At 35.0% G+C, this 21,234-nt stretch overlaps 1 protein-coding gene across 1 annotated transcript in view; it reads right to left on the reverse strand.

The window, feature by feature from the left end:
* LOC115884723 (cationic amino acid transporter 3-like) overlaps positions 1-17,270 on the reverse strand; it is a gene marked incomplete at its 3' end in the record, with an annotated part of 25,145 nt that extends 7,875 nt beyond the window's left edge. The window contains exons 1-5 of the mRNA XM_030903367.1: positions 17,214-17,270; positions 14,408-14,531; positions 9,293-9,394; positions 3,230-3,358; positions 3,004-3,159 (exon numbers count right to left, since the gene is read on the reverse strand). Coding sequence (XP_030759227.1) covers positions 3,004-3,159; positions 3,230-3,358; positions 9,293-9,394; positions 14,408-14,531; positions 17,214-17,270 — 568 coding nt within the window. The remainder of the gene's footprint in view (positions 1-3,003; positions 3,160-3,229; positions 3,359-9,292; positions 9,395-14,407; positions 14,532-17,213) is intronic.
* Between the last annotated feature and the right edge of the window lie 3,964 nt (positions 17,271-21,234).

A 21,234-nucleotide genomic window follows, 5' to 3' on the forward strand; every position in this document is an offset into this window, starting at 1 on the left:
AAAGAGAGAGACGCGCCAAAATACAAATCTATACTAATATACAAATTAGAAAATTAATTACCAGATCAATGTTTCCTACAGGGGAAGCTCTGTAACTAAATCAGGAAACATATCAAAAAGAGCTTGAAAAGAGATTAAGGCCGCAGACACTCAGAGATCAAGACACCCACGACCATTCCTCAAAATCTAAAGCAGCATAACTACAGCGAACAAAGAAAATATTATAATGAAAACACCTTCGTAAACGAGAAGAACCAGAAATGACAAAACTAATAAGGGAAAGAAGGAAGACTGACAGAGATGCCGAACACACATACGGACACCTTTAAATATAACGGAATATAAAGGGAAACCAAATTTGGATAACAATTGAAAAGGTGTATAGAACTGTTTTCAAAAATTTCGAAAAAAAAAAAAAAAAAAAAAAAAAAAAAAAAAAATAAAGATAAGAAACACACATGGCACAATAACAACAGACAAACATAAAATTAAAAATGAATACCACACAATTTTAACGAACAATTTACTCAGCCTGTATATACCAAACAAGATAGAGTACAAAAACGCATCACAAACGTAGGATCAGAAGATTCAACCACAGAAATTAAATACGCACTTCGACAAATAAAAAATGGCAAAAGCCCAGAAGATCGTATTACACCTGAAATGCTGAAGATGGGCGGAAAACCATTAGTGGATGCCGTGGAAGTATTGTTAAATAAATGTCTGATGGAGGGTAGAATCCCGGACGCTGGAAAAACGCAGAAGTTGTGCTATTATACAAAAAAAGAGATTTTACAAATATAGAGAATTATAGACCAATAAGCCTTCTCTCGCATCTATACAAGCTCTTCACTAGGATTATCAACAACCGACTGTCTACGAAACTAGATTCCTATCAGCCAATAGAACAGGCAGGCTTTCGAAAAGGTTTTAGTACCATCGATCATCTACAAACAATTAAAACAGTTATTGAAAAAACAACAGAATACAATATACCTCTACATTTGGCCTTTGCAGACGATATTGTCTTGCTGAGCACCGACATTCAAGAACTAAACACCATGCTAAATGAGCTAAATGACCAATCCCAGAAAATTGGCCTTAAAATGAACTTGAAGAAGACCAAGATAATGAGCAACAATATCCATAACATTACCGTTGAACCAACCGTACTTATTGGAAAACGTAGACCATGTATATACTATTTACGGTCAACAAATCAAGCTGGCAGGAACCAAAATACGGAGATAAAACGCAGGATCCATTTGCCATGGGTACATTTTGAAAATGAGCAATATTGTTCACGGATAATAAGGTGCCCATGAACCTAAAGAAAAAGGTTTACGACAGCTGCATCCTATCTGTGTTTACGTATGGCTTAGAGAATTTGGCAATTACCCGAAAAACAGCACAACAACTACGTGTAGCACAAAGAGCCATGAAAGAATCATGTTGGGAGTCACCATTAAGGAAAAAATAACTGAAATACCCACTACGTCCAAAAAAACAAAATTAAGTAAATGTCGTTAAAAGAAGTGGCAGTCTGAAGTGGCAATGGATGGGACATGTGGTAAAACAGGATCCAGACCGATGCCCCCAAAAAGGTAATCCTATGGGGACCTAGGGGAACAACAAGAAGAGGGCCGGCCAAAAAAGAGATGGGTCGATGACGTCAGGGCAGTGGCCGGAAGACAATGGATAAGAATGGCTAGAGATCGCGAAAGGCATGGAAAAACGAGAGAGGCCTATATCCAACACTGGATGGATACTAGGCTGAGAAAGAAGAAGAAGATATTATACATGGTTATCAAGGGGTTGTTTTTTTTATATATTAAGTTGATGAGTCGGTCTCTTAATGAAGAAAAGTTATTTTGTGTAAATTTTTCTAAAATAATAATGTTCTGTCAGACGAACCATGTCTCCTGAGCCTTTTTGTTTTTTGATTCATGTTAAATTGCCAACACATGCCTTGGTCAATTTCTAAGAGCGAAATATGGATCGCGATAATTGCAATTTTCAATCATTACTTTTGGATGTAATTTTTTAAATAAGCGACGAGATTGTTTTTGGTGACAATTGTTCCGAAACGTCATAATTACGCTGCTTGATCTCTACTATATTTAAAAACCTCAAAAAACTACCGATACAGTTCGGGTTTTATAAAATAGACATTACTAACGATATTAAAGAAAAATCCGTAATATGTCGTTAATACTCAAGTATACAAAACAGAAAACAAAAATTTGTAAAAATAGCCCTATACTTTGTTATTGTCTCCCTTCGACCTGCTAAACTTGCCTTAAATAAGCTGTTCCGCTCATGCTTGTTCAATTGCTGCTTGCATATATCATATTGCGTTAGTTTCCCATTCCATCTTTTTCAAGGACCAAGCGAAGTCCATTTAATGAAGCTGGTAACGCTTCGCGACCTCTAACCTTTACCCAAGCATTTCGCATCTAAAACGCCAATCAAAACGTCCGACATGAGTGGGCAGTTCATAGGTAGTGTATTGTGTATAAATGGTGTATAGTTTCACCATAACACTCAAATCCCCTATCATATTGCCACAAATTACTTCAAAAGAAATGATAATTGAAAAAATTGCAAATTGTGTTGTGGCGTTCATTTTTCGTCAAAAAATCATTCATCATATTTTCATGTTTTCTCTAAAACGGTATATAATAAAAAAAATGCTCAGGAGATATGGTTCTGACCGTAAAAATATGGTAAAGATTTAATTTTAGAAAAATTGACCACACGAAATTATTGAACGGTGTTTCACAAAGTTAAGCGTAACAAAAACAACCCTGTCGATAACCCTGTCATAAGATAGCCAATACAATTCATTTATGGTAAGGTAAAAAATGGGATGTTTTTAAAAACAATCTTCTCTGAAATAGAACTCTTAATTCTTCAATTTTTAAATATAATTTTTTATTATATTAGTATATATATATTTTCTTGTAGTTTAAGATCTATATTAAAAACATAACCACTTACATGTCAAAAGTAATACCAATCCGAAGGAAAGAAAATCAGGATACGGGCTTAGGTAGTTAACATTCATTGGGACCCATTCTTCAAAATGGTCCCTGATAGTATTATTAGTCAGGGCATCTATGTAATTGCTTAAACCACGAGCCACACTAGCCGTACCTGCAAGAATAAAAACATGTATTCTATTTTACTTCATGTAATTGTGCCAAATTGCATTGATAATACTTACCAATAACATATTCCAATATTAAGTTCCATCCTATAACAAAAGCTATGAATTCCCCTACACTAACGTAGCTGTAAACGTAAGCTGAGCCGGCTTTCGGCACTCTAGCTGCAAATTCCGCATAACAGACTCCTGAAGCAAAATATGGATGTCAAATAAAAACCTAGATGTTAGGCGGTATATGGCGGTGTACATAGAGATATTATATCGAAAGAAAACTATAGTTTCATTTGCAATCAATTACTTGAAAAACTTATTTTAAAAATAATATTTTCTATGCAAAAAGTACTGCTAGTAGTAATCTAAAAGAAGTGCAAGACTTCCTTTAGATTGTTACTCGAAGATCTGCAAGAACCAAGAACTAATTAATAGCACTGAAAGACTAAGGAATTTCTTGGTATTGCACTTTTTTGCTCATCACTAATGACGACTTCTAAACCCATTGGAAATTTTTTCTCTGGCTGACCTTACTTACTTACTACATTATCGGACGAGTATTGATCACGCATTCAGAAGATGGTTAGTTTTCTTTCATGAGCGTTTCTGACTGGAGCCCGACACGTGATGTTATCTCTCCTTCCTGTAGCTCCGGACTTCAAAAATCTCATTGACTTGTTGCTCTTTACCTTTGGTTGTCGTTTTAATGAGTTTTTATAATGTCTCGCCATTGCGTTTTATTGGGCGCTGCTTCTTCCACTGATTCTGCAAGTTAATCCCCTTTAAGTTATCGTGAAAAATATCCTGTATCTGCTTGAGTTGTCCCGGCCTCCTCTTACCGGTCTACAAGCTCACCGTTGAGAAAGAGATTTCGGATCATTTTTTTCTACATCTAGGTATCATCAAAAATAAAGATAAGAATATGAAATTTGTAGGGTTCTCTTGATCTGACAAACAATAAGTAACGCAACGATTCAACAAGTGAGTGGTTTTTTTCCAGATATTTCCGGACCTGTTACGTGATTACATTGATATCTATAAGTGTACTACAGCTTGACTACGTTATTACTTAAGGGTAATTAGTATATGAAGCCCTTATCCAAATAACTATCAAGTATATTTGATTCGTATTCAATATTAGGTCGAGAGAGGAATGTAATTAATGATATTCCTTAATTAATTCTTTGTATCTCAATGAAACTATTGGTTTATTTTGTAGGTATACTTTTTGTATATCTCAAATTTAACTAAATATATTGGGAAGACCTTCAAATTCCAATTTAAAAATCATTTTTTTTATCAAAATTGTACAATGAAGTTTTTTATGTCAATTATTATTTTGTCTCAGTGGCGTAGCTAAAAAAAGGCCGCTGGGTTCAAACCATTAATCAGCAAAATTTATATAAATTAGTCAAAAAAATAAATTATAATCTCATATTTGTATCTTAGAGTAGAAATATTAAGATACAGGGTGCGTCTCAAAAGTGGCTCACCCCTATAACTTTTTTTATTTTTTCAGATAAAAAAACGAGATTTCATATACATTAGTATATGACATAAATTAGGATTGATTGACGTATTCAATTTTTTTGGTCACTTCCTGTTTCACCGGAAATGACTACAACTTTTGGTTTTTAAATAGCATCCTCGGTATTTTTTACTTTATTCGATAGAAAATGACATTCTGAATAGAATGACATATCATATGTCAACTTTTGACATTCTCTTTTAATAAAAAATCGTATTTTAAAATTCAATCTAGAGTGCCATGGCTATGTTAAAAACACTAATACTTAATCGAGGAGCCTTGGAAAAATAGATTTCATGGTCTAATGTTTTTAGTATTTTGTCCTGGCCAGTTAGAAAGTGCTCAAATCGTATTTTTAATCATATCTCAATTTTTTCATATGGAACGAGGGTGGCTCATTAGCACATTTGGAAAAAGCATTTTTTACGAATAATTTGATACCACACACTTGGTATTTCGAGTCAAATTTTCGTTACGAACCACAAGTTATAATTTCAAATAAATCGTATGCGAAAATGTCAAAAGTTAACATATGATATGCCATTCTACTCAGAGTGTTATTTTCTATCGAATAAGGTAAAAAAAATACCGAGGTTGCCATTTAAAAATCAAAAGTTGTAGTCGTTTCCGTTGAAACAGGAAGTGACCAAAAACAATTGAATATGTCAATCAATCCTAATTTATGTCATATACTAACCTTAAAACTAACATACCGTTTTTTTTAACTGAAAAAATAAAAAAAGTTATAGGGGTGAACCACTTTTGAGACGCACCCGGTATTCCTACTTCTAAACATTTTTGAAATTTCTTCTCCAGTTTGAATTAACACAAATTGGTGGATAATTAATCAAAAGTAATTAATATAACCTCTATTAATCTATCATATCGTCCTATTGCTGCCAAAAGTCACTAACTAACATTTTTCCGAACAACCAAATTCAATCACTAACTATGTTTTGAAGCGGAGAATCGATTGCAAAAGTCATTAACTACGATTTCTGGCTATTTATGTTTTATTTTAATACCGAATAGTTACTAACTATTACATCTTTATGCAATGCAATTCATCTTTAGACGCATTTTTCTCGGAAGTGATAAAAAGTAAGTTAGTGACTTTTGGCAGCAATGGGACGATATTGTAAAAAAGTTTTCAGAATTTTTCAGACTTCTTCAGACTTCTTCAGCGTCTATTTTGCTTTGGCGCTATTAGGCCAGTGCATTTTCTCCCCCTTCCCCTGGTAGACACGCCACTATAGTTTTCATATTTATTTATTTATTTTTAAATGTTTAAGTAGTAATGAAGGATCAATCATCTGTTAAATATATAAAAATTAAAACTGTATAAAATTGCGGTTTATTATTACATCATTGAAAACGCTCAAAAAAATTACTTCTTAACTTTGTTAACCTGTTTGTTAAACTGGTTTCTTAAGTTGGATTTAATTGAGGTACAGGGGGCCTTGATATAACAAAATACTTCATGTGATTTTATTTCTTCAAATTGATGCGCCTGAATTTGTTCAATTATAAATAATTGCTTGTGTTTATTGAAGTCATGTCAAGACGAATATTCTAATAGGCAATTTTGGGAGAAAAAACGATGGAATATGAGAGATAAAAAAAGACAGAAGCGCTAGGAAATATAGTTGGCTTGTGTTTCTAGAAAGCTATACAAAAGATCATGCTTTGTATGAAATAAATTATAATATATCTACATCTCCTAGGTATTTAGGTTAGGTTAGTTTGCTGGTGTTTGGGATCATGTTTGATCCCTCACTCGGAGGCCATGAGCACTGAATTATTGTACTGAATCTTCCTTTCATTCTTTCTTTGCGTTAAAACACTTCCAACTCTTTGCAAAGTTCCTGATGTCGCTGATGTTGGCTTCCTTCTGCTTCCTCTAGTCTCTCCAGAAAACCTTGCCCTAAAGTTTTAAAGCGTTGGTATTTCAGTGCCGGACAGTGGCACAGCAGGTGCTCTGTGTTTTTTTTCTTACTCCCTTGAGGCAGTTTCCAGCTATGGACTAATAATAATTTTCCATTTCCACCTTTTACTAATAATAATTATAAGTATAATTATGCGTATTAGGTTCTTGCTGTGCTCTAGTAGTGTTTTGCTGTTTTGGCTATCTACCGCTGGCCACAGTCTTCAAGCTGTAGCGCAGTTCTCATTCTCCTAGGTATTAGGGTATTACTATCTGTATACTGTATCTATAACGATAAAGAAAGTAGCACAAGTAGTACTTTCTACCCTAATGGAAAGTACCCTTTAAGGACAGTTACGTAATTTTATACACTGGCCATTCGTTTTGGCATTAAACTATGTGTAAGAGTACCAAATTTCAAGAGAAACAGTTTACAAATGTTCTTAAAAATAAACAAAATATATTATTTTTATTTACCCTTTCGAGGGCTGTAACTTTTCGGGAAGCATTTTAAGGTATATAGGCACTTTTTGTTTTATTTCTATCTATAGAATCTCACACCAAAGTTTGATACACTATTTTTTTGACATCCTGTATACAGGGTGGCGCCTCTAATTCGCCGCGGAAGCTCCAAGGAGAACGGTAGTTTACATCGAAATTAAATTTTGACAGCATATGTAGTTTAACTGAAAGCATTTTATAAAAATATATAGAATTATACAGGGTGTCCCCCAAAAAAGTTACATATCAAAGTTGTGTTTTTTCTGATGGAACATCCTATATATTAATTGATTTCTAGGAAAATAATCGGATTCTAGGAAAAAATTAAAGGCGAGTTTTATTAAACAAGCATATACCTAAAATCTAAGGATTTTTACATATTTCACATTCTGTGAAAATGAAGACTAAATTTTAAATTTCGATAACAGCTACCTAAATTTTAGTTGACCTTGTATAACCTGATATTTAATTACAGTAACCATTGTATGTTAAACCAAATTGAAATTTGACCCGAAAAGTTATACAGGGTGACACAAAATTAATATGGAACATTAGTCACTTTTAAAAGCAAGTTACTCCTTTATTTTAAATGGAACACCCAGTATATTTTTCCGGTATTCAATGGGTTATTTATATATCTTCAAAATATTATAAAGGTTGCCTACCCCTCAGATATACATTTTCCCAGATATTTTAATTTTTATGATTTTGCGTCAGTAAATCTTTATTATTTGAAAAAATCTAGTGGCTGTGTGATATACCTTTTGTTAATTTAACAAAAATTAAAGATTCTAGATTAAAATACTCAAGGGTAATAAAAAGATACACATTTAAAACATATTTTAATTATTACAGAATTAAAACTAGATATAAATCTATAATTATAAGACAAAAATTAGCTAGTTGAAATCAAATGCTCAAAATGCTTCCTTTCCTGTTAACTACATTGTCTTGTCAAAAGGGTCTTTTCATTTTAAAAGGCATATGTGGAGTTCTACCTAGAAAAGCAGTAATAATTTCTCTCATGTTGTCGACACTAGTTGGTCGAGTTTTGTAAACACTGTCTTTAATATATCCCCATAAAAAAGCAGACTAGATAAAATCGGGGGCATTTAAGTATTATATTAATTGGTGAATGCACACTGCATTAACAAACTAATAGAATCATATCAGTTCTCTCTGATGTAGGATAAGTTTGCATTTTCGGCAAATTTCTGAGAAATGTTTTTATTTTAACTGAGACAAAATGATAACTAGTTGCTAAAGTTGGACTAATTAGACAGCTATGTTGATTAAAGTCAGACATATTACCAGCCACCTAGTTTTTATCAAATAATAAAGATCTACTCAGATCAAATCATGTAAATGAAAATATCTAGGAAAATCTTTGTTTGAGGGTAGGTAGTAGTATTTTGAAGAGACATGAATCTTCCATTGAATATCGGAGTAATATACTGGGTGTTCCATTTAAAATACGAGAGTAACATACTTTTATAGGTGACCAATGTTCAATATTAATTTTGTCTCTGTATTTTTTTACTCTGTACTTTCTCTGTATAACTTTTTGGATTAAGTTTTAAAAAAATGTAAATGTTAAATATGTCAAAAACCTTACATTTTAGTCATATACTTCTCTTATAAAACTTACCTTTATTTTTCTACCAGAATGCGAAAATCAATTAATATGTAGGGTGTTCCATTACAAAAAACACAACTTTGATATGTAACTTTTTTGGGGACACCCTGTATAACTCTCTATATTTTCAAAAAATGCTTTGAATTAACCTACATATATGCTCACAAAATGTAATTTCAATACAAACTGTCGTTCTCCTTCAAACCTCCGCGGCGTATGAGAGGCGCCATCCTTTATACACCCAAAATTCAAGATGCCAAAATATTTTGAGTTACCGCATACTATATACGTTCATACCCTTTTTAGTTAACAATTTTTTTAACCTTTTATTTCAGAGGACATTTCAGATTTAATACCGTTATCAGTTTATTAAGAAAAAAACTGGTTATTAGATTCTAATCTAGTTTACGTCAGTAAAAATAAGTGTTGTCTAGGTCGTATAAATTTAAAAGATTTAAACCCATTATTCATTCATTTCTCTTTCTTAATCTCTAATTAATATATGGGTGCCGCATTAATATGAATTAAAAGGTTACTAACCTGCGAAAGCGCTGGCGACTGCCGCAACTAGAAAGGATAAACAAACTGCGGGTCCGGCGACGGTTTTGGCGACAGATCCGGCCAATACGTACACTCCAAGACCTAAAAATAAAATAATGTTGTCCTTTAATTACCAATTTGGACTTATCTTTTAATAAAAAAATAAGCAAAGAACCCATGATCATCGAAGAAAGAACCCATGATCATCGCCGTTTTTTTTCGGTCATAGGGCAGTATGATAACACCGCATTAAGGCTTCAAATAAAAATAGTCTACTATATGCAGAATTTCATGCTGAATCTAATTCCGTACAGAAAGATGGGGATACTGTTTAACAAAACTTACAACTTTATCCTTCCCCTAGGAGATGCAAGACCTTGTCGTTGGTGGAGAAGTTCCTGGTCAGGTGCTGGGGGGAATCCCTCTAGCGCCTGGCTTGATCTAACAAGCATCTCACTCATCGTCTTGTCACTGGCTGTAGTATCGTGGCCAGGGAATTGCACATATAACGATGCTGGACGAGGCTACCTCGGTCCGTCATACCAGTCACCCTCTACTGACTGTGGTCATGTCTCGCGGGTAGAGGGTGTGGGGGGGGTCTTGGCTTAACCGCTTGGACCAAGAGGAGACAACCTCACCAAAAACCTAAATCCTACGGTGGCGGGACCAGGTCAAAGGGATGCGTGGCTAGATAGAAGACTAGCCATTACTGGCGTCAAACTTGGGGCATCAAGGGGCACCCCATTGTATTTACCCCTTACTTCGACATGCGGGGCTCTGCCATGCGGAAGTGGACCGACTATCCCTAGCAACTCGTGGGAACACATGAGATCTAGCATTAAAAATATCACCGGTGAAGCTGTAGGGAGGCCCCATAGCGACACTGGGAAAATTACAAATGAAAGTTCCAAGGGACCAAATCTAAAGGAAACTAGAAGAAGGGCGGCTGACACTTGCTTGGGATCATCCTCCACAAGTGGCACACAAGCTATACCACCTTCTCCAGCAAGGGTCGGGAGCCTAGCTCTAGACCCAATAAGCGACACAAGCTACCGTTTCGTCTACCCGGCCTGGGTCAACCGGGCGGGCTAGACGTTCCTCTGAGGGTAGGTCTTAGCGGATCAGAAGCACGGAGATACTTCCAACTGCTCCACAAAGGACTTGCTCCAGAGGAAGCAAAAGCGAAAACACTCCTCCGAAAAGGTAAAGAAACCAAGAAACAACCTGACTCATCTCGATCAAAGGGCAAGAGAGGGAGCGAGAACCTCTCACCTCCTCTCCGGCAGGGAGAGAAAAAAGCCAGGATGGAAAGCCGTCCATCACCGGGAGGCAAGCAGGGACGTATCACCAGCTTTGCCGATATTGCTGGACAAGTGAAAATGGCGGTGGTGCCAAAGGATTTCCCAGAGGTTGCTCTGACCACCGACCAGCAAACGTCTCTAGAAGAGGCTATACTGGACAAAGTAGTGGCGATCGGATCGCAACACAACGATCTACAAAATGTGGGTCAGCTGCGTTTTGCGGGGATACACTTTCGGGCAATCATGATCCTCATAGATTGTGTATCTCAAGAATCGGCGAATTGGTTGGTGGAAATCGCACCTAAGCTTAAAAATTGGCAGGGGCCGGAACTGGTTGCAGTGAAGGGAGAAAACATCCCTAAAGGGGCGGCCATCACGGTCTGTCTACCTAGGAGGCAGGGGAAAAACACCACCTACCTGCTGAGCTTTATCCAGGGTCAGAACTTCAATGTAAGGACATCGAGCTGGCGAGTCATCAACTCGAGGGAGGAGGGTCATGATCAGGTCCTCACAATAGAAATTGACCTAAAATCCACGGAGGCAATAGAGAAAGAGGGACATATCCTCTATTATTGATACGGGACAACAGCGGTATCAGGTCTAAGGAGAGACCAAGTTAAAGAGGTGGATAAAATGCAGACAGATTCTCCAGCCTCCACCTCACGGGTTTCTTAGCCGGAGGCAAGCTCCTCGACTGTGAAGGGCGGCACGGAGGGCCAAACTCCAACCGTGGAAGGGTGTGTACCCTCGGAGGAAGAGCTGTTGTCGGGGAAGGATGGGAAATGCCCTGTCCCCTCTACAACAGGGGTATATATGATAGGTTGTAGACCGTGTGATGACTCAAGGAAGGGGGGCACAATAGATCTTTAAGGTTGCAGTGATTAACCCCCCCTCTTACTCATTCCACATTCTACATTTTACAACTGTATCATTATTTTGCTTTGGGGCACCCTATACAACAAATTTTTTAGGATGTGCGCATTTATAAACCATGCAACATTTGTATAAAACTATTTTCGTCAACAATAACGATATTGAGGCTCCCGCAGACTAATGGGCAACTCTGTGTATAGGTATAGTGTTTTGAATCTTCTAAATCACAGCGTTCTATAAATGAAGTAAAATGAAGTAAAAACTGGAAAACACATTCATTATAGGTTACAGGCATAGCTCTTAAAAATATGAGAATGCAAGACGTGTTGTAATTATTAATAAGTAGTAAATAATAATTATTATGTATATCGATTATATTTCTTTTGAAGCTCGTCATTTCGTAGATGCAATAGCCCACCCTATCCTGGTTGCCCTGTGTACTGTGTACTTCGTATCACTATGTAATGTATATTAAAATAAAATGCTTCTTAGTCCTTTTCGATATTTCAGTCATTTAATTTCATCATTCATCGTTGTCTACAACTTTCAAACCCATATAGTATTGGAACTACATTCCAATACTGTATGATTAAAATTTCAATTATTACGAAATGTCAATAAACAGCTGGTTAAGACATATATTGCTGATTGGATATTAAGAAATGAAAGAGATTATAAATTATTGAGAGATAATAATTATATTTCCAGTACAATAATGAAGAATGCAAAAACTATTTTCTGATATTTTTTCCCATTGTTATTTATCTACGCTTCCAATATTTCACAATTTAATATTTAATATGCTTTTTAGTAAAACGGACATCATATCATAAGGAAACTGCAGGTCGCTCAAAAAAAAATGCTGGGAATAACCAAGAGAGACAGTAAAAGAATAGAGTGGATAGGTCAAAAGACCCAGGTAATAGATGTCATCCACAGAGTCAAATCCTTGAAATGTCAATGGGCAGGACACTTGACAAGAAGAATAGATAACAGATGGGCCACAAAAATTACAGCATGGTGCAGAATAGGAAATAAGAGATCTAGAGAAAGGCCGAACCTGAGATGAGACCATGGTATTAGGAAATTAGCTGGGATAATTTTGGCCTACATAGCTAACAACAGACAACAATAGGCTCAACTACAAAGAGAGTAGGTATGTGAGGGAGACTACACCATAATCGGAAATGGTTGAGTAAGCTGAAAATGATGATGATGATGATGTTTTTAGTGTTTTTTTTCTGATCTAAATATTTAACAGGAATATGAAAGCTCGGGGTCAACTTTGAACTTGCCCCTCAAAATCAGCTTATCACCATTAGACATTTTTAAATATTTCATAACTATTTCGTTCTCATTGTTTACTATACTACCAGTACGTAATTTGTAATTTTTAATCAAACTAATAGCAACTAGGAATTATAACTACTAATGATGAATGACAACAAAAAAATAAATATACAGGGTGTCCCAGAAATAAGTGCAAATATTTTAACTGGTAGTATAGTTCAACCCCAGAAACAAGCCTAAGAGGTTTTTTTCGCGAAAATTTTTTTTTAAAATTCGAAATTTTTTGGAAATTTTTTCAGTTTTTAGTTAAAAAACATAATTTCCTGATAATATGGCAACATAGGTATTAGATTAAATTTACAAGAAAGAAAATCCAGAAAAGATCCAGTGGTTCTCAAAATTTTAGCAAAAAATCATTTTTTTTTGGAAATTTTTGAAGTAAAATAACTCCGTTATTTTGGACTTATTTGAAAAACGATAAAGAGAAAATATGTTTCTTTTATCGAGATCTACCACCCCTTAAAATATTTGCACTTATTTCTGGGACACCCTATATATACGCTAAATATTTTACTTTAGATTTTTTCTTGTTGTTGGTAATAGAATCTTCTCTTTTAAAAGGTAACATACTATTAGTGCGATATATTATTTTAATGCTAAAAAGTCGTCGGATTAAAAGTTGCCTCTTGATATTTTGTCGATGTCGGGCTCCCTTATGAGACAGGTAAACGCAATTTTATTAATCACAATCAGTGAGTACTTATTTACAAAAAGATATTTTTAAATATCTTTGCATTTACAACTTTGGCCAGCTAATGACGTTAAGATTGCTAAGACTTGAATTAATGCAAATTAATAAAATTGCTTATATTTCATCAAGGAGAGCGAAATCGACAAAATATCAAGAGATAACTTTTAATCCGACGACTTTTTTAGCATTGAAATAATACCTATATCGCACTAATAGTATGTTACCTTTTAAAAGAGAAGATTATATTACCAAAGACAAGAAAAAATCTAAAGTAAAATATTTAGCGTATATGTGTCACTAAAAACATTAAACGGTTTATACAATTTTGTTAACAAGAGTAAGTAGTATAATTTATTATACACGCACTTATACTAACTTTTACCCTCAAAATTTCATTCGAATCGCAAAAACTACTTGGAAGAAAATTATAATAAATCGGAAAAATTAAAACTTTAACCTTTGCTTTAACCGGCCTGTAGCTACGAAAAAAAGTGCAAAAAATGAAGCAATGCAAAGCAGAATCACACCTGTATTGATATAAAAAATAAATCTTATTTTTACGTGAGGAATCTCCCCACGAGAGATGGCACATTTTTTTTGAAACATCCTGTAGAATTGAGTACATGATGATATTTTTACCTTATACTTTTTACCTTAGATTATTTTATACGATCAAATAATGACGTCATTTCTAGAATGAAAACCTCGATGAAAACAACAACATAGAAAGATAGACTTTATGGTACCATAAATAGTAGATAAGTTCTTTTCATGTGGTGACTGTGCCCACCCTCATTAAGAACTCACGAGCCGCTGCTGGTTGAATGAACAGTTCGCTTGTTTCAGTACCTACCAGCTACCAATAATAAAATAATTCTACTTTTAAAAATTAAATAGTACCTAGAGTAGATCCTACACCTAGAGCTGTCAAGTCCAAGAGGTTTAAACACCTCGCCATCTCACTTCCAGATCCATCGGAATCAGTTTTTCGACGTGTCAGACCTTTAAAAAACTTAGTAGCCATCTGAAAAAAAGAAATTATAGATATACTTTACAGTTTATAGCTAATAAAATAGTTTTCAACATATGTTGTATACCGGGTGTTCTTCAAAAGTGGCTTCAACAGTTATAGGGTTAACTGATTTTTTCCGATAAAATACTGAAAGTTCGTATGATTGTGTTAGTACATACCACAACTCAGGATTGATTGACGTATTCAATCATTTTCAGTCACTTCCTGTTTCACCCAAAATGGCTATTGAAAAGATTGAGTTATGATTAAAAATGTGATTTTCACGAAAAACATTAGACGATCAAATCTATTTTTCCAAGGATTCTTCATTAAAAATTAGTGCATTTAACATAGCACTCAAAAAATAAAACTAATTTAAAACACTATTTTTTTAAATTAAAAATGTCAATAGTTGACATATTTGTGATATGTCATTCTATTCAGAATATAATTATCTAAGAAATAAAGTAAAAAATACTTCGTGTTATCATCATTTTTTCGAAGAAAAATTTATGATTAATTTTAAAAAAATAAACTGTAAACTATTTCCATTCTAAACATCCTTAAGAACGGTTGCTCGCAGCGATTTTTAAAAAATCACGGAAATGTATATTTTTTCACTCGATAGTTTATACAGGTACGGACGAAAAGTTATTACTCTTCAAAACAGTTAAAACTCAAAGATTAAAACATATGTAGGTGGTGCCCCCTACAAACAGCAGTCATATTGACATCAAAATCAAATTTCTCATGTCAAAAACCAATTTGTGTCCAAATATTGACGGTACTTCAGAAATTATATGAAAACAATCGAAATAAAAATTAAACTTCCACATCCTGTATCTCCGAAACTAAGCATTTTAGGACATAATTCTAAAATAATCATTTAAAGTTTTATTTGAATTAGATTACCAAAAATATATACTGTTTATTTAAAGGTTTTCAATGTAGCATCTAGTAAAAATTTATTAAAAAAATGCAAGACTTGCAAGAGTATTTTATTTAGTAAGACAAAGACTAAAAACAAGGCAGTCATGGTTTTGCATTTGCTCATCACTATATGTCATTTATACGTTTTTTTTTTTCTGTATAATTGTAATAGTTTTATTTTTTGGTAATCTGTTGATTTTTAAAATTCACACACATAGACGTCAAATCCACTTAATTTTTTCTCTTTTTCAAAATTATTCTAATGTAATACACATACATTTGGAATATATATTTCAAAAATTAATATAACATTGTTTATTGTTCTAAAGCATTAATATTATCAAACAGTTATATGTCGAACAAAGATGAACCTGTATTTTTTGTTTATTCAGTTATGCGCAAATTTTAGTACGCGTGAAGTCTCTATGTTATAATAAAATAAATGATGATATACATCATTTGTTGAGATTGTTGTAAAATTAGTTTTGATACTTATTGTAATACTGACAATTTTCTATGTCTAGCGTGCATATGTGGTGCGATGTTTATGGCCCCCAGAAAACCAAATTGTAGTTAATTTCTTTATTACTGTAATTAAAGGCATTTTTCTATACATACTATAATAAAGACGATTTATATTTTTGAGATCTTATAACAATAATTCACAAAATCACAAAAAAAAAATAAAAATGTAATTTCAAAAAAAATTAAAAGTATGGTCTGTGCAATATGAATATGAAAAAAATAAATAAGTAAAAAGGGAATAACATTATTAGTGATTATATTATTAGTATACTACTTAGGTTATAGCTCAACACATGACAATTATAAATAATTTAATTGATACCTGAATAAAGTTATGATTACTGTGATATTGTGATATCAAAAACAGTTAAAATCAAGATTATCTTGATAGTTAAAGAGGTATACGGGGATTTTGAAAATACGATATACCTACTTGAAATTTACAGTGTATTTTCTAGTAACTCCCCTACCCTGTAGGCACGTCGATTTCTTTTGAGAATTTTCTTGAACCTAGATATTGAGATATTGATGCACAAAGTCATACATTTTAACATGGCATTAGACTGGAGCGCATAAGAGAGGGGTAATGGGGGTAATTACCCATCCAAAGAAGAAATTTATAATAAGATAATATGTAGTATTAAATAAAACTATCTCAAAAGATATGAATAATACTAATCAAAATAAAAAATCTACACCAATCTAAATTTAACGAATATCCTCCCCAAAATGAGGGAATCAAAAAATACTCACAATCTTATATATAAAATAATATATTATTTTTTTTACAAATAGGGGGGTGGGGTTCGAGACGGTGAAGTCTCATTTTCAGGCCCAAGCTAAAATATCAGAGAAAACATTCAAAAGAAGTAAAAAAACTTCATATAATAACAGTCAAATAAACACAAGTCAAGTATTAAAAGGACCAAAAGACCAAGGACGGGGAATGGTTGTAAGTTGTAAATGACTTTTATCTTATACATTAGAAATTAAGGGTATTTAATTGATGATGAATGATTAGAATGGTTATTGACAGATTCAGTACTATAGGAGAATTTTTAGGTCAGGGGCTTCGAACATCCTCAAAAAGAAAATTCGACTCCTCCAACTGCCAGTGGATGACATACCAAGAATTTACAACTTTGATAAACACCTCACTGTAGTATTCAGCAAAAAAAAGGATTGGAGATAAAGAGATAAATATTTGCTCAGCATGTAAAAGACCATACTTGACCATACCATAACGAAGGCGCGTGCGGTCCATGGATGTATACCATGATGTATACCATGACCCATGATTACCTATGAAGCAGTTGCTTGGTATACAAAACTAGAGCAACGTACAGCAAGGCAAAACCTGTGCAAAGTACAGAGACTGGCATGTATCTGCATCACAGGTGCCATGAGAACATGTCTGACAGCAGCAATGGAGGTCATTTTAGACCTAACATCACTGCAAATTGTCGTCGGTAGTTATGCCAATGCGACAATGATTAGAATAGTCATTGACGGAAATAGTACTGGGAAAATTTTCAGGTCAGGGGCTTGGAACACCTTCAAAAAGAAAATTCCACTTCTCCCACTCCCAGTGGATGACATATCAAGAATTTACACCTTTGATAAACACCTCACTGTAGTATTCAGCAAAAAAAAAAGGATTGGAAGAGATAAATATTTGCTCAGCATGTAAAAGACCATACTTGACCATACCATAACGAAGGCGCGTGCGGTGCATGGAAGCGGGGGTTCCCTATCCGTTGAGACCAAGCTTTTTAATTAATAATTCATAGCAAGTAATATGAATCGAGGTAGGGGTTTATATGTGATCTGTTAAACATATTTTTCGACTTTTTTTATTAACTTTATCGAATCGCTTCCACGTGGTATACTGATCCTTCCAAAACCAAAGCAGGGACAGGGATAGGAGTATTTGACCCGAAAACTAAATACTCCGAACTAATGGGCACCTACCCCAGCATCCTCCAGGCAGAAATCTGCGCTATCGAAAGATGCGTACAATATATCTTAGATAGGAACTATCGAAAACAGGAAATAACCAATAGAATTATCCTAGAGAAGCTGAACAAATGCCTAGAGAAACTGAACAAATTAGGCAAAGAAAATAAAGCCCTCCTACTCTGGGTGCACGCTTACCAAGGGATAGAAATGAAAAAGCAAACGATCCAGCTAGAAAAGGATTGAACACACAACTGCACCAGAATCGTTCTGCTTTACAGCTTTCCAAGAGGAAACGAACTTAAAGCGGAAATGAAGAACCTAGAAGGCCCCATCCGTAACCTGGGAATCCACCAAAACGGTCTAAGACACTCGAAAAAGTTCCTCAGAACTTGCGGTTGCGGCCGGTAAAAATCAAGGATTTTTCTTGAATTAAGTAAAAACAATCTTCGGATTATCACGAGGTTTCTAACATGACACTGTCTCCTCAACCAACACCTCAGTAAATTGAAGCTGAAAAACAACAGCGAATTCAGATTCTGTAGGGAAAATGCGAACACACCAGAACACCTTATCACTGAGTGCGCCGAAACGTCAATCGTTCGTGCTATAAACTTTGGTAACAGCTAATGGCGAAGATGGAGAGCTATTTCATGGAGCTGTCTCAGATAATGGCTTTTGGTTGTCAAAGGCTCCGAGATCAGGGCGATGGGGTTATAACCTTCGATATGTAACTCTTTATAACTCAAGAAAGAGGAAAACACAATAGATCTAAGGTCGCGGTGACTAATTAACCCCCAACATTCAATTCAACATTTTTTATAATTTAACAGGTGGCAACCCTAGGCCCCCCCCTGCGACCCTGGCTCCCCTCCCAAAACCCAACAAACTCTCTTAAGTATTATAATTTGAAAAATCGTTTGAAATTATTTGAAATTTTATCAAAACACGACACTATAATTATGTGCAATACCGTCGTGCATTCTAATCATTAAATTACCTTATAATTTAGCATTTGTAAAAACAAATTTTAATTGCCGTTCTTATAGATAAGTATCATTGTTACTTACTTACTTTACTTTTTCGTATCCGGACCATATAGGTACATAATGTACAATTATAATTTAAAATTCTTTAGCCCAGTACCGGGCGACGTCTAAAGCATTTTCATCGGCGTTCCATAAATCTTCTAGGCTACAGGTATGAGGGCAACTTCTGCAGGACAGCAGATGCTCCATATTTTAGATTTCGCCGTACCCTACATTTCCTTAGGAATTTCAACTCGTGATAAGTCCCCATTTGCTTTGTTGGTTTTAACAGGCGCTACTCCTGTTCTGATGCGGTTTAGTGCGGTTCCACGATGCGGTTCCACGTGACCCAATCAAGATGTTGGCCTGCAGAATCTTCTTCTCTAAGAGGATAATCAAGCGGCGGATCTTCTTGAACAGTTTTTAAAAAGTTTCTTCCGAGATCGGAGTCTGTTTGATCCTTGGAACTCGCCAAAAAGTGGATGGCGCTCGTCGAACATCTGTTTGAACTTTTCAGCGCGTTCAGCCGCTCTGCGCCGCTGTCGCGGAGCCGCAAACCGAGGCTCTGTAAAGTTGAAATAAGCTTGTTGCTTTCATACACCCTGTTGTTATTCGGCATGTTTCATTTAAAGCAACATCAACTTGTTTGGCATGGCTCGATCTATTCCATACAGGACAGGCATATTCTCCCGTTGAAAAACATAAAGCCCGTGCAGTGGTTTTTAAGACAGATGGATTTGCGCCCCACTTGCTTCCAGTTAGCCTTCTCAAAATGTTATTTCTAGCGCTGACTTTCATGAGTTTCTGACAGTGGTACCTATATGTCAAGGTCCTGTCTAGTATCACTCCGAGATAATTCGGCTTTTCTGTATGCTCCAGCAAACTACCTCTCCACAAGATATTAAGCTTCGTTGCAGCGTCTCTATTGCGTAGTTGGAAAGCGGAAACCTGCGTCTTGGAAGGGTTGGGATTAAGTGAGTTCCGGTCGTAGTAACTAGCCATTGTGTTAAGTGCACCTTCCAGTTTTTGTTCGACGCTGTGAAAGCTGGTATCTTGTACAGCTATTGCCAGGTCGCCAAAGACAAAAGAGAAAATGTTTTGAGTAGGCAGGAAGGGGTTGATCGTTGGTATATATATTAAACAGCATTGGCGCTGAGACGCCTCAAGCTCCATTCCTTTGAGCGCCTCCTCCATCCGTTTTACCATTGTTCAGAGCTAAAGCGTCGGTTCTGCATCATTGTCTCGATCACTTTTACCAGATTATAATCCAATTCTCAGCATATATTTCATTAGGAGGTGCTTCTATGAACGATGGCACTACATGCTAGTAGGTTGAACCAGCCAAGAGCGACTCCAGTGATCAGCTTCTCCTCGTATCCCCTCTCGATATGCTCTGTAAGAGCCAAGACCTGCCCAGTGCATGATTTTCCTGGCCTAAAGCCCGCTTGCTGAGGAATAAGTTTCGATTCTACGATTTTCTCCATGCGTCTGAGAATCATTAGCTCGTAAACTTTTAAATGGGACACAATGAGACTGGAATAGGCTATCACAGTCCTGATCTTTAGGCTGGTTTCAGAATACAACTTGATTGCCAAGATTCCTTGGGATTTTGGTGGTTGTCGGTACATTCTTTGAAAAAATTTCAAACCCATGCAACCGAATCCAACAAGTTGTTTGAGTGTTCTGCTGTATTTCTACATAGTATCATTTAACCGAGTCCAAATTATTTCAAATTAGAAATATCAGTGCAAATGTTAATTTACAGAATGTCGATATGACCTTTTAATACTAGAAGGCCAGGGGAATACCTAAAAGAAATCAAATTAAAGTAATTTCACGTCTCTCTAAATAATCGATTTCTTTTTCACTGATATACAGTTCTTTTTTCAGTGTTCACTTTTATTGAATAATGCAATTAGAGACATGTATAGCCATATTAATTATTGGTTTGTTTTAACCTTGGTTTTAACTCAACATATATACAGGGTATGTCTCTTAAATAAATTACAACGGGCGAATATTTTTCAGGGCTGCTGAATCTCGATAAAAGAAACATGTTTTCTCTTTACTGTTTTCAAATAAAATCCAAAATAGCAATGTTACTGAAAATGAAAAAAAAAAACATTTTGAGAACCACTGGATCTTTTCTGGGTTTTCTTTCTTGTAAATTTGGTTATCTACCTATATTACCATGTTATCAAAATTATGTGTTTTAACTGAAAACTAAAAAAGAAATCAAAGATTCCAAATTTAAAAAAAAAATCATGAAAAAAGAC

Source organism: Sitophilus oryzae, unplaced genomic scaffold (assembly GCF_002938485.1).
Source record: "Sitophilus oryzae breed Bouriz unplaced genomic scaffold, Soryzae_2.0 scaffold_344_pilon_pilon, whole genome shotgun sequence".
Lineage (NCBI taxonomy): Eukaryota > Metazoa > Arthropoda > Insecta > Coleoptera > Curculionidae > Sitophilus > Sitophilus oryzae.